The sequence below is a fragment of the Phyllostomus discolor genome, chromosome 8, assembly GCF_004126475.2.
Source record: "Phyllostomus discolor isolate MPI-MPIP mPhyDis1 chromosome 8, mPhyDis1.pri.v3, whole genome shotgun sequence".
NCBI lineage: Eukaryota > Metazoa > Chordata > Mammalia > Chiroptera > Phyllostomidae > Phyllostomus > Phyllostomus discolor.
In genome coordinates this window covers 103,693,478-103,708,157 of record NC_040910.2, presented here as the reverse complement: position 1 = coordinate 103,708,157, position 14,680 = coordinate 103,693,478, and the positions used below count along the sequence as shown (strand labels likewise).

General features: G+C 55.3%; 1 protein-coding gene across 3 annotated transcripts in view; it reads right to left on the bottom strand.

Moving 5' to 3' along the window:
- Positions 1-3,859: 3,859 nt before the first annotated feature.
- Positions 3,860-14,680, bottom strand: part of SOCS7 (suppressor of cytokine signaling 7) — a 31,125-nt gene continuing 20,304 nt past the window's right edge. For all 3 annotated transcript variants that reach the window (XM_028520920.2, XM_036033837.1, XM_036033836.1), the window contains 3 exons: positions 12,982-13,117; positions 12,411-12,560; positions 3,860-9,572 (listed from right to left, as the gene is read on the bottom strand). In XM_028520920.2, coding sequence (XP_028376721.1) covers positions 12,440-12,560; positions 12,982-13,117 — 257 coding nt within the window. In that variant the 3' untranslated portion in view covers positions 3,860-9,572; positions 12,411-12,439. The remainder of the gene's footprint in view (positions 9,573-12,410; positions 12,561-12,981; positions 13,118-14,680) is intronic.

Sequence of the window (14,680 nt, the reverse complement as noted above, 5' to 3'; positions counted from 1 at the left end):
CAAACTCGGGCACATCCCTTGGTGTGCTGGCCCAGGGCCGGGTTGTGGGATGGGGGCCAGAGCAGGAGAGGAACGAGACCCAGAGCCCACTCTCCAGGTGCAGTAAGAGTTTAACACGTCCCAAGCTGGGCCCGCAGTCACTCCTACGTATGGTGTCCCATTCAAAGACATATGTCTGCCCTGGCCAGTGTCGCTCAGTTGATTGGAGCATCGTCCCATAAACAGAAAGGTTGCAGGTTTGATTCCCCGTCAGAGCACGTGCCCAGGTTGTGAGTTCGGTCCCCAGTCAGGGCAGGTGAGAATTAAAAAGTTAGTTAATTTTTTAAAAACACATATGCCCATGTCCAGAAGAATAAGATATCAATCTCTGTTGCCGTTTCCTGCACCAACGCCAGGGTGAGGAGGAGGGTGGCAGCTGCGGGGAAGGGGTGCCAGGAGGGAACACCCAATGCACAGAGAAAGTCCCAGAATTTTTAAAAAGATTGTATTTATTTATTTATTTTTAGAGAGGGAAGGGAGGGAGAAAGAGAGAGAGAGAGAAACATCAATGTGCGGTTGCTGGGGGCCGTGGCCTGCAACCCAGGCATGTGCCCTGACTGGGAATCGAACCTGTGATGCTTTGGTTCGCAGTCCACGTTCAATCCACTGAGCTACGTCAGCCGGGGCGATATATTTTTTTTTTTAATCCACACCTGAGGACATGTTTTCATTGATTTTTCTTTTTTTTTGAGAGACAAAGGGAGACAGAGAAACATCAGTATAAAACAGAAAGTTGACTGGCTGCCTCCTGTCCGTGGCTCCGGCCAAAGCCCGAGGCCAGAGCCCTGAAACTTTCATTAACTCTACCAACTCCTCACACAGGACAGCGGCTGCTAGACTCTCCTGTCCCACTCCAAGCCTGCCGACCCACCCCGAGCTCAGCCACCACCTTCCCACCCGTATTCTTCTCTCCCAGTATAAGCCCAGCTAGCCTCTCCTGTTCCCCTGCCTGTCCCATCACCCCTTGATCTGCAGAGAAAAGGCCCAGAAACAAAGCCAAGTTTCTGGGGGGGGGGGGGGGGAGCCAGCCCTTGACCTCCCACCGAGGGATGAGAAGAGATGAGAAGCTCAGGATGTGAAGAAGGGTGGGGTTTGGGTGCGACCTCTGGTCACCAGACAAAGCTTGCTGATCTTACATCAGCATCACCTTCCACCCAAAGGACAATGACAGCACTGTCATTCTCCCTGCTGCCATTGGCACCAAGAGGAAGTGGTCCATGGCACCACCAACCACCAAAACATCACTCCAACCACCAAAACGTCACTCCGACCACCAAAACGTCAATCCCTTGAAAGAATTCTGCAGACTGACATCCAGTGGCTCCGCCCCATACCATCATGTCGTCCCGGGTGAAAGGTGAAAATCCAGGTTCAAGGCTGGCTGACTGGAGACCAAGGAAGCCCAGCAGCACTCCTAGGAAAGGGGGCGATCTCACATCTCTTCACCCACCATCTTGGCACATCTATTCAACGATGCCAGGGCTGGGGCCGGGAGGGAGCTGACCGGGACGTGGGCACGGTCCCTCGCAGTCGAGCCAGCAGGCAGACATGTGAACGTGTGTCTGGATGGACAGAGGGAGGAGCATCTATCTGTTGGGCTGGGAGTGACGGGTGAACATCCCAGAGGTGACCAGGGAGCAGAACCTTGAAGAACAGGCAGGAGGTTTGCAGGTAAAGAGGGGAACAGGCGGAGGGGCTGGCGTCAATGGACGGTGGAGTGGCAGGAGAAGGGGGTGTCACCATCTGAGTACTCGGGGTCAGGCGTCGTGACCGGAGTGCAGCGTGTGTGGCTGGGGAGGAGAAACAGCCTTGAATGCCACGTTGAGGAGTCAAGATTTCCTGTTCTAGCTTGGAAGGCACGGAAGACACTAAGCTAAGGAAGTGACCTGGGCACGCCGTTGCTTGGGAGGGACTGGAGGGGAACCGGGACGACCAGCTGGGAAACTGTCCCGATGAAGAGAGAAGGCCGCCCAAACTAGGACGCGGCCCTTGGGGAGGGGCGTGCGGTGAAACCGCAGCTTCAGTGGGGTCGGTGTGTGGGGTAACGGGGCGGTCCAAATTCCTCTTGAAGGTTTCTTGGGAAGGGGCCTCACTAGAGAGCCGTTCAGCTAGTGCCTCTTCGGGGCTAGAACCAACTCCTGGGCCTTTGGCGGAGCACGTGGGGCGGGGGGCGGGGGGCAGTGGCTGGCCTTCAGAACCCGAGCAGCACAAACAGTACTGGGGCATCCTTATGCACGAGACGCTCACACCGGGAGGGGCTGGAGGGAACTGAGAGAGACAAAATTCACGCCCCCCATCTCCTCCTCCCTCAGGGGGACACACAAAGGAATGGGGAGCACTATCTGCCAAGTGCTTTTTAAAATGTCATTTTTTAGAGAGGGGAAGAAATATCAACTTGTTGTTCCACCTATTTGTTTTTAATCGGTTGATTCTTGTATGCACCCTGACCAGGGATTGAACCCACAACATCGGTGTATGGGAACAACGCTCTAACCAACTGAGCTACCTGGCCAGGGCTGTCTGCCATGTGTTTATAATAGAAATCAAGAAAGTGAGGCCTGTGCACAACGAGCGAGCACTGAGATGGAGCTGCCTCTGGGAGAATTCAAGTGGGGGTTGAGAGGAAAACACAGGCGATGACGCAGGTGGTTTCAGGTTTGGGGAGGGAAGAGTGGGGAGATGGTGGTTTAACGTGGGGCTGTCTCCTTTCCTTCTTCCATGGCTCTATGACCCAGGTCAGAGGGGACTAGCACCTCTCTTTCCAAACCAACCAGCCCTCACTAACACGATGCCAATGTGAAGTAATGAAAACCTCGGTCTCCGTTTTCAAAGAGATGCACGCTGACACTCGTGACTGACAGCCTGGGCGAGGTGTCCCTGTGGCTGCCAGACTGTGTCTGCTTGGCGGTCACTAGAGCATTTCAGTCACTGGTTCTGAGGTGAGCATTTTCCCTTGTAATGCTGTTCACAATTCACGGCTCGGAGCACCTTTTCTTGCAAAAGGGAAGAAAACTTGACCCAGGAGTTAATGCTGTCATGCGGATAAACAACTGCTTCACCCTGCTGCAGGCCTGGGACTCCAGAACGAGCTGACTGGGGACCAGGCACTCCCAGACTCCCCCCCTCCCCCCCATGAGCACTTCCGGTGGGTCCCTGGGAGATGCAACTCCTGAGGACTCTGGTTTGACTTGACCCGGCATGCTCCCCACACTGAGGATGCACAGAACGTGAAAATCAAAACGAAACCCAAAATGGGCTGGCGTGGTGTACGGGCCCTCTTAGCGGGGACCTTGGGAAAGGACTGGGTGGCGAGGGGAAGAGGGGGTGCGTGAGTGTTCCACGTACACGCGGTTGTCAGAGAAACGTGCTTGGCCTTTCCCTCTCCAGGAGCACACAGCTCCAGAGAGAACGGGCTGGAAGGGCAGAGGGATGCAGGCTGGACTCAGGAAAGCCTGGGTACCCGCTTCGGCCAATGCTAGGGATGCCTGTGTTCTGAGATAAGCCCGCCTTCCCCCCCAAGCAGAGCCCCACCCTGCCACCGCTCACCAAGGCCCACAGGCTCAGGCGCTGGGTCCCAGAAAGCTCTCCGGGACACCTCCCCCGCCCCAACTCAGCACTTCCTAAGGAAGGAGAAGGCAGCTTTGGGCAGTGGCCAGCAGACTCGGGAGTGTTTCCGCACCTCTGGCTGTGCTCTGACGACACAGGGCACAGGGGCTCCCCAGTGCCTAGGAGCGGGGTCACCTGGCCTGAGGGGTGTGGTGTGAGGAGTCCTACGAAAAGGGGGGACGGGACCGGAAAACACACACTAGAGAATGTGAAGTAATTTCTAAACATTTTTATTTCAAATCTCTTTTCACCCCTCCCCAAAAAGACATGAGTCAGTACAGCGATCATAAAAAGGAGATACAAACACAAGGGCCAAAGGTCTCCCGCACGGACACTTACAAAAACCGGGACTGGCACGGGGGCTCCGAACGGGACCTGTGGCGGCCACGAGTGCCCCTCTGCACGAGTCAAACATGCCTATGGATACAGTATGTACAGACACCCCGCTCTGGGACTAGTCTACAGGGGCCTCCCAACGCCCGCCCCGCTAGCCCCAGAAAAATACCAAAACACACCCAAAGTGCATCTGTTTTGTTTATATCAAAACATCTTTCCCCACCCCACCCTCAGGCCCTCCCACCCCATTTAAGATTGGCCTGCAAGTCTATTTTAACCATTTAGTAATTTTTTATAGTTTATGAAAATAAATTATACAGTAACTATTTTAATAAATTAAGCACAAAAAGGGAGGGGAGAGGAGGAAAACTAAACGGGAAGGTAAAAGCCAGGCCACGCTTTGGCTTGGAGGGCGGTGGGGAGGGGGGGCCTGAAGGACAGAAGTGGTTGCCGGGGGTGCGGCTCCCCTCTGGGCAGCCACCTGAGCCCAGAGCGACACCCCTCTCGTGTGTCTGGAGAACAACCGAGAAATGTACAGCAGTGGCTGTGCCACGGGCAGCACCGGCGCGGGCGCTCGTGTCCCGCCTGCCCAGAGTGGTGCCTGGGTTATGCTTGTCCCTTGCAAGAGGTTCCGGGCCTGAGGGGCAGGTCCCTGTTCAGGGGAGCACCAGGGACAGTCGGGCCAGCCTTCCCACTCCACCTGAGCTGGGCAGGGGGCTTAGGGCGCAGTTCCGAGCAGAGCTGTGCGGTGTGTGAGTATCCTGGGTTCCAGTCGAGAGTGTCCTGAGCTCGCCTTGCACTCTGTCCCCAGGAGCAACTACGATCGCAGTCCAGCTGCAACCAGACATTCGTGTCCTCCCACCGTGGCTGGCTGCTTGTCGCCTGCCCCTTGATGCCTCCTGGCATGGTGGGGGAGCAGTTCCAGGTACCCTCTAAGTGAGATGAAGCGGGTGAGAAGGCGCGTCGCGGACTCGGCATGCAGGACTGGCTTTCCGGGAGGTAGATGGGACTGCGAAGGGGTGGAGAAGGGGCAGCAAGGACGGGAAGGGAACAGGAAGAAACCGACAGCACCTACCAGGAAGGTCAGGAAGGGGTGGAAAGGGCAAAGACAACGTGAATCTGCATATAAAGACAGATCTTTCCCTGGCAGATTAGAGCCAATATTTGAAATACAATTAACTATTCTATTTTCCTAACTGCAGCACCTGAGCCCCCAGCGTCTCCGTCTCTGCGGTCCAGCCCGCCGCACTCCTCCCCGGCTTTGCTCTGCGCCTCCTCCAGGCCTCCCGTCATCCTGCGCCGAGCCAGAAGGCTCCCACGCCGAACCGGGGCAGACGTGGAGACTGGAGGACTGTCTCTGCCTTCTTGAGCTTTGTGGCCCAATAATCCCATAGCGATCATGGGGGGAAGGGGGGGTCACACTTTTCTTTTTTTTTCTTTTTCTTTTTTAATAAAAAAGGTTTTACTCCCCAGGAGTAAATAAATCATTTTGAACTACTGATAAACACTGCTGCAGTGAAAAGAAAGATGGCTACATGTATGCAATAGCACAAATTCAGTGTGAGAACAGCTGTGTTGACAATTAAGAGATAAAAATCATTTATCCGCCCCCCCTTTCCCACAGACACAACCAAGAGGATTCCCATAGGGAAAATGTCTAACTCAACAGCTCCTCCCTTAGGGACAGGGGCATGTCATTCTTCTAAAAGTGGAAAACAAATGGCAAGGGCCCCCCAGTGGAGATGCTCTCAACACCCAACCGGCGGTAAGACTTGTGCGAACGAAGACGCGAGCACCGGGGCGCACACGACTCCCGCCTGCCCTCCAGCAGCCACGGCGCTCCACCCCGGCGGCCAGGCCCCCACCTACCTCAGGCCCTCGGCCACAGGAGAAGCCGCAGGGCCGGGACAGAAGGAACCCAGGTGAAAGTTCCCCCCACCCCCACCCCCTGCTGGGCCCTGAGGGCTCCTAGCAGGCCTTGCTTTCCTTGGGGCTCTGGGTGAGGCCTGAAGGGGCAGGCCCCCAGGGCACCCAGCTGCACTCCAGTCTCTCACACCCGGATCTGGGCCCACTAACCACCCTCCCTGTTCCCCAGTTCTTCTTGGGTGTGCACTGTAGGGGGCCTGCAGCTCTCTCAACATCATCTCCAACTTTAGTAGGGACCACACAACCAGCTACGTTGGAAAGGAGGAAAGGAGGCGGAGGCCTATCGACCCGGCGGAGAGCTCCCCGGCACGCCAGTCTCCACCAAGGCCAGTGGCTGCAGGCCCCAGATCACATTCCGGTGAGTGTGCACTCACCACCTCGAGGCACAGGCTGTCCACGGGGCCCAGGTCACGGCCCATGGCCCCGAACTCCCGGCTGTCCCCCATGTACCCGGCCCCTATGCCAAAGCTCCTCCCCTCCTTACTCCTGTGCTCCTCCACAAGTTCAAGTAACGGCCAGTGGTAGCAGTAGTGGTCACCAGCTGACAGGGGTCCACACCGTCCCGAGGGGAGTTACAGCAGCTCGTCCACAGCCAAGCGAGGGCCACGCAGGCAAGGACGGAGGGCACTGACTTCATCCGCCCACAGCTCAGAAGTCAGTGAGGGGTGAGGACCCTTTCCAGTGCGTGACTTTAAAACATAATCCAGAAGGAGTAAGTACCCTACGTAGACTGCATCCCAATGAGCGGAGCACAGCACAGAACTGGCAGCGAAGAGCGTGGGCCCGGCCAGGGGAGATGAAGGGCAGTGCTGACCACAGGCTACCTGCTCCGGCTCCGTGTCTTCTGTGACCAGGCTGGCACCTCCGCCCCGCCCCCTCTGCCGCACCCCCCGAGGGGCCTGTCTCCCCCTGCACAACTCTGTCCTGCAGCCCACACTGCTGAGGAAAACTAGGCTGCAGCCGGGCTGTGGCTGAAGCATGGAGAGATCACGGACACAGGCAGCCACCACCCTTCCCAGGAGACACAAGGACAGGGGTGCGGCTGGGCCACCTCAGTGGGTTTGGATTAGTACCAAGTGCAGGACTTCTCCCATGGAAACCTGGTACCACAGGGGCCCGGGGCTCTGCCTCACTCACCCAGGCTGCACTGGGAGCAGTGAGGGCCTCGGCCATGGGCAGGACCAGGCTACCTTGTGGCTGCGGACTCCGCTCTACCATCATAAGCCCTCAGCATTCAGATGTGCCCAGTGACTCAGAAGTTTCAGCCCAGGCCCCCGCACTGAAAATGGATTCCTAAGTGCTTCTGCTCCAACTCGGGGGTGTGCACTCTAAGTATATACTGTGCAGATTCCTGCCTGCAAGCTTCTGGTTTGTGTGTTCCTCAACTCGTGGCCCTGCCCTCGCCTACAACCCAAGCCGCCCCGCCTCAGAGCTGTCCTGCACCGTCTGGCCCACCCTGACCTCGCCCACTCTGCACTTCTGCCCAGGCGCCCGGCTCCCTGCCGCACGGAGTCGTTCCCCCACGGCTTCACGTGCGGCCGTCACCTCCACGCCCTGAAGGCCAGACGCCATGTCCTCTGCTTCTAGCGTTTCCCACAGTGTCTACCCCAAAGCCAAACACACACTAAAAATATTTTTTAAATTCCAGGTAGCAAAAATGGTTAAAAAATAAAAATGCCAGGTACCCACACATCAGCCACTCAAAGGATCCCAACGGATTCCAGCTTCAGGCTCTACCACAGCGGGGCGGGGCGGGGCGGGGCGGGGCTGGCGCTTTCTGCACGGTGGCCAGTTAATCTGCTCCCTCAAGAGGCAAGACTCACAGGTTAAACCAATTTCTGGGATCAAAATCTGAAATGGTGGTCACGCCATGGAAGCCAAAGACAGAGGAGGTGCCCCCGGGCAAACCAGAGGCGGCTGTGTTTGCGGCGCAACAGCTCACTTTGTGGGCCACCTGCTCCGAGGCCAGTGACAGTGCCCGCTCCTCCCTGGTCAGCTGCGAGGAGGAAGAGTGGCCGCCCCACGCAGGCCGTGAGGCAGAAGGCCGACGATGCCCGACGCGGCAGTCCTGTAAGTTCACAAGACACCAAGGCCTCACCCCAGCCATCAGGAAGCCGCAAGCCTGACAGTATTATTTATCTTACGAGATGAGGCAGATATAAACATAAGACAAGAGGCAGTCTAGTGGGACACTTACTGCAAGAGTAATAAAGACCAAACGGCTCAATTTTCACATCTTAATAGCAAACCTTTCCCCAGAGTAATTCTACAGAAAAGCAAACTCATAATCTTATATGATTTGACAATGGCCTGCTTCAGGAAAAATTAAAGGCCATTGAAAAGCACTGGGGCTTTCCCCCCTCCTCCTCACTTCCATCTGCACGACAGGCGACTCTGAACTCAGCATCTGACACAATTCCAGTGAAAGGAGGGCAAACAGGACCTGACTCAGGAAAATGTCTGGGCTGCCAGGAAGAACACAGAAAATTCAGAAGCCCTTGCTAGCTGCCCTTCCAGCAGTGGGTGACAGCGACACACATAACAGCAGAAGCGATGCCCTCCTCCACTCTAACCTAAGGACAACTCACGAAGGCAGGGACGCCAGAGCGCCCCCTCTGGGAGGGGCACAACCACACAGCTTCGTCTCACACCTTCTGCCCACTCCCTCCCCGGCTCACAGACACGGGAGGGAAGCAGCACTGACTCCTAAGTCACGGGTATGCTGTGCCATTAGAATCTGGGGACACGCTCCACTGACTTTGCCAGCCCAAGGTAGGAGCGCCACGGCTCAGGTGACAAGAAAAACTGCCACCCTGACAGCTGGTGGGAGCAACACTACCATGACCAGAGCGAAACGGACAGTTACCCTGGGTAACGGGTTGAGGGTGGGGGAAGAATGGGACTAACTTGAGGTCACAGAGCTTAAAAATTAAATAAAACAAAGTCCAGCTTCTATGAGAGGTGATTCTGAAATCCGATTCCTAAGTCTTAATTAAAAGGGAAGGATGCGAGGAGTCGCTGCTTCCCCCAGCAGAGGCCACCTGCCAGCTTCTGTCCAGTAGTCTGAGGCCACCCCCCTCCTCCCCTTCCCGCTCCCACTGAAGCTACCCATGCTTACAGAGAAGCGGATTCTCGTCCCTTAGAAACTTCTCACTTGGTTTGCACTTCTGACCCCTTCCCTTCCCTTCTTCAAGGTCAACGGTGAAACCTGCACCCTGCCTTTGGCACCAGCTGCGGGACCGGCTAGGCACTGGCAACGCCCCACCCGCCCCCCACTCCCCGGCCCGTCACCTCCTCTGGACCTGCTCACCCTTCGCACCACTTCCAATCCAGGGGGCGTAAACCCCAGCTGCCTTGGCGAGTTTTCCACACCGAGAAACGTAAATACCCAAAACAAAACTTGTGTAAAGGGAACAGTGTTGAGACTTCTTCCAGTGTTCCAGGAGCTCGCACAGTTCCGGGACACCAGAGGTGCCGGCTGGGAGAGGTGGGGCCCCGCTCGGAGAGGACGGTCGTGTGCTTCTTCCCCGCCCGGGGTGGCCAGGGGAACCCAAGTCTCTGCGCAGAGGGTCCCAGCCCTTCCCATCTCCTCTTGTTTTTTCTCACTTCTCTTTTCACGCCACCTTCATCTGGTTCTTTAAAACCGGAGCTTGGCAACCACATGCCTAGGGGAGAAAAATCAGAGTGGCTCAACAGAGTGGAACCGAAATAGAGTGAAAGCACAGCCCAGCCTCGAGGGTGTAGCTCGGGAGGAGAACGGAGTCTGGCTGGCCAATCGCTTCCACGAACGCTGTGGCAGCAGCCTTTGTCGGGAGGCCCGAGCAGACCACAACCCGGACACCAAGAAAGGTTCTAAAATAACTGTACCCTGCCACACTGCCTAACTCCTCTTCCCACTCCCCTTACCCCTTAACTTTCCACCTCTCCTCCCCACCCCACTTCTCCCCGAGGCCCACCTGCTCTAGGGATTAAAAACGGAGCTGAGCCCCTGGAGTGACCCCTTGAGAACGTGGCTAGAAGGAGCTGTAGGTCTCTGCAGCTGCTGGCTATTGAAGAGGGTCGATGTGTAACCACAAAGGCCTGTGCGGCTTCTACCTTCTGATTGAAGCTGTTACACCCCGAACACCCTGGCATGAGTTCCCTAGGTAACAGACCAAGCGGTCCACTCAGAACTCCCAAATTCAAGTCAGTCTGCCCACCGAGAAGTCATAACGACCACATTTCACCCGTTAAAGATCTTTCCCTTGCGAAGCATTACTTCCCTTTCCCAACAGGTCCTAGGGTCCACGCCAGGGGCGAGGGCGAGCACAGCATGATGCTCCTTCTTTGACACAGGCAACAGTGAGAAGAGACCCTGGGAGTTCAGTTCGGTCCTTTGCCAACACGTGGCTGAGCCCGGCCTGTCCCTGGCTGTGTCATGCTCCTTCCCACCGCGGGGCCTCTACACTTAGAGGACCTTTACCCAGAATGCTCTGCTCCCAGGTCCTTTCACGGCTGACTCCCGGGTCTTCAGTCGGCTGCACTGTCACCACCTCCTCACAGGAGCCTTCCCCGGTCATCTAAACTGGAGTGGCATCCCACCACTGATCACTAAGCTTCACTTAGTTTTACTTTCCTCATGACACGGACAGGCGACTGAAACTGACCTGTGCCCTAGTCGCGTGTTCGCTGCCTGTCTCTCCCGTGAGAACGGCGGCTCAGTGGGACGGGGCTCAGGCGACCTGCTCAGCCCTCCGTTCCCAGTGCACGCCCACACTCTACACGGAGACACCTATCTGCTGCACGAACTTAGAAATGGCGAGCTCACCTATTCCTGCAGAAAACCCATTCCGCTTTTGGGCCTCTCTGTTAGAAAGGTTCTGCTAAAGCTGAACTAAAATCTAAACCCTTATAACTCACACCCACTGTGGGCCCCCTCCCACCCCCCCCGCCCCGGGCCCACACCGAATGCGTTCACACTCGTCCTTAGAAAACCCATCACGTCTGTCTCTGAGCCATCGGGCCCCTCCCGCCCTCGGACTTCCCTGCTTACATCATTTGTTCCCGAGTGAGGAAGTCTGGAACTCTCCACCAGCCCGGGCCTTTCTCTGAAGGTGCTCCCGGCCATACGTACCCCCCCACCCCCACCCTGGAGCAGCACCTGCAGGAACAGGCTCTCACCAAAGGGCCCCGATTATTCCTCAAGGGTGCGGTCGGGCAGGTGGGCCTCCTGCTTCTCTTCTTCCTTCCCACCCCCACCTCAACCACAAAGCCACCAGGCAGAGAAATGCTACTACACATTCAGGCTTTTACATGTTCTAGGAGACACTTCTGAGGACATACAACTTGCATATCATTGAAGATCTAAGATACTGCACATCCAACCCAGGATCCTTTACGCCAAAACCCCACAGCCTTCCAGAGTTACCATTTGCTGATCCCTCCTTTTCATTCCTTCTCCCCTGGCTAACCGTCACTAGTGCACTCCCCTCCTGTGCCTTCTGCCAACACAGGGCTGACGGCTTCCGGAGTCGGGGGAGACACACGGCGGTGCACCTTAGCCGTGCCCCTGGGGCGTGTACGCCAACTGTCACTGTCCTTGCGGAGGGAGCAGAGAGGGTGGAGCTACTGAAGCCTGTCTAAGGTGGCTGCACCTGTGGTTTTCCCCTTGTTTTTTATGGGGACTGGGACTAGGGAAGAGAGGTTGGAAGTATTCAGGGCTTAACGAGGAAACCACACCGAGGAAAGACGGGGCGGGCGCCACTGCACCCACGCACCGGAACGCGAGGCCTGCACACCAGCCCACACTCCCGAAGTCACTGCTCTGCGGCAATCCTGTTCCTCACTCGCCTCCACTTTCCAGTGTTCACGTTAATGAAATTTCAAAGACTAATTACAATCCATCTGCACAAATCAGTATTCCACAAGATTTTATGGGAAAGTAAATAAATAGACTCAGTGTGGCAACGGGAAGATAGCCTCTCAGATAAATGAATTCCTTAGTTAATTCACGTATTCTATCGAACAACTGACTTCAGAGCCCCAGTGGGACTCCAAAGGGAAGCGTGAGCTGTTTTCCGCACCCCCCTTCCAGCCACGGGCACAGCGGGGCCCTCGCCGAAGTGCCTGCCTGCTGCAGTTAAGGCCCGTTCGTGCTTCCTTTGAGGAAGTTTCCTTCCACTCCAGTTGCTGGCTTTGTGTGTCACTTGTGCAACAGCAGGGGGACCAGCGAAGTGTGAGAGAAGGCTGCACACTCAGCGACTACGTGTGTGTGTCCTCCTTCGTCATACTCAGTGGTTAGCCTGCACGTTGCTTCACAAATACTCTTTAAGCCTCCCTTGTCTCTCTGCTCTTCTCCAACTGGGGTGCCCCTTGGGGACGCCATCATCAGATGTGGTAACTGCGGACAGATGCTTGGGTCGGGGCACACACGTGGGGTGGCGGGGGCGGGGGGACAAGGCCCATGCACGATGACAGCCGCCCAGGAAGAGGCATGGCTGAGCAGAGAGGCAGGAAGCTCATACCCTTGGTGGTGACCAGCAGGGGCCCCTCGCTACGTGGACGGTTCCACCTCTTGCTTCTGTTTGGAAATGAGCTGCGCTTCCTTTAGAGACAGGTACACCTCTTCCTGAGGATCGTAGTAGTAGAACTTTCGAATATAGGAGATCAGAGGTCTGTAAAAAACACAAGAGGGATACGCACACAGTGTCATTCACATAGATTATAAAAGACCATCTTCGTTCAGTCCTCCTTCTTCTCAGTCCCTATGTGACTGAGGCTACACCAAAGACTCTGCTGCCCTAACAAAATTCCCATTTTCTCACTTGTTACATAGTCTGTCACCTCCCCTCCACCCGTCGTAGAGATTGCAGAAGGGAGGCTCACACACACACACACACACACACACACACACACACCTGCTTCCCTTCTGGCTGCAATGTGACAGTTGTAGAGGTAGGTGCCAAGACACAGGAGAAGGGAAAGGAGGATGCCCGTGAACACTGCCAGGCTCTGCCTGTGCAGCTGGCTTGCAAGCCTCACCGACATCTGTAACCAACCCTCCCGCCTGCCCCCACCTTGAAGACCGCATCGTACTTGGGCAGTGGGAGATCCGGGATGTGATCTATCCGGACGAGCTGTCGGATTCGGAATCTGCAAAGGTGCTGGAGGGATTTGACGTTGCTGAATCGGGACACGGGATAGAGCAGCTGGACTGGAGTTGGTGGCAGTCCTTCAAGAATGAGAGAAACATTCAGAAGGAACAATGTGGCTAACTACAATTTCCCTTAGGAAGAGAGTCCAGGCAAAGGAAATGGGCTTCTTTACAGTTCACCCACGGGTTCTGTGCAAGCGCTTTCTTCCCCAAAGGACTGCTGACTTCCACCTGCAGATGCAGCACGGCCACATTTCACTCAAGAGAATCTATTCCTCCTGGCCAAGGGCCTCCCGGGCATCGTGCTTTTTCAAAAAAAGATGTTATTTATTTATTTTTTGGAAAGAGGGAAAGGGAGAGAGAAAGACGGGGAGAGAAACATCGATGTGTGACAGAAACATCAGTTGGCTGCTTCCTTTCTGCACACCCCATCCGACTGGGGACCTGGCCCGCAACCCAAGCATGCGCCCTGACTAGGAATCGAACTGGCAATGTCGTCAGGTTTGCAGGAGGATGCCTGACCCACTGAGCCACACCAGTCAGGGCCTAACATCACTATTAACAGCTGAGAACCTTGCTATTCCAAACGAAAAATGCCAAGCTACAGACTTCGCTGGGAGCCAAGTGGCCAATCCCAGGCCGAGGCTCTCGGGGAGGGTGAGAATAGAGGGCACCCCTGCCGGGCGTGGGAATACTTGCTCAGCCCACGTAGGAGTATCCTGCAGGTGAGGACTCGGAAAGGCTGTTCGGAGGGGTTCCCACCAACTCCCAACTGAGAGGCTCATAAGGAGAAGGCAACAGCCGGGACCCAAGTTTCCAGGCCTATCACTCCTGCCGTGTACTTCCAGCCAGGACAAGCAGGTCTAGCCACTACTTATTGCTCACCCCCAACCACCCTTCCTGCTTCTGAAATTTTAGACTGGGTGCAGGAACCGAGAAGAGGATGATGCTATTGAAAGCAGAGCAACTACAGTAGCCTGGGCGAGCCAGAATTAGAGCTGCTGGGTGCACGAGGGCCTGCGGCCTGATGCCAGCCGAGCCCAGTGGGAGCCCCATGCCCCAGTGTTTCATCGATATCAGCAGCAGGCTCTGGGCTGGGAAATTCCAACCCTGCAGAACGGGCCGGGACCCTGACACAAGTTCAAAGGAACAAAGAGCACCCTGGTCTCAATACACAAAGGGGCTATAGAAAGTAAATAAGCAAACTGCTCTCCGAAAGAATCTGAGTTGCAAAATCTTTGAAAAAAATTTTTCCTCAGCCATTGTTCTAGCAAAAGAAATCCTGTAGACACAATTTGCTGAAAAATAAAACACCTATTATTTTTTAAGTTTGATTTCAAAGTTTTAAAATTTTGTTTCAAGGCATGAGAAGAAACAAATTAGAGCTTGCAGAGTGCCTCCCAAAGCCTTTTCATGATGGTTGACAACTATCTAAAAAAAAAAAAAAGAAAGGAAAATTGAAATACATATCATACTTCTACTAAGCAAACAGGCTTACCTTAAAACATTTAATTCATTTAGTCTTCAAATCTATACTTTTGAGACAAATATCACTATCATCCTCCATTTCACAGAGGCAGAAACTGAGGCCCACTGGGCTCAGGGAACGTGCTGACAGCACAGACCCAAGGAGGCTGTCCT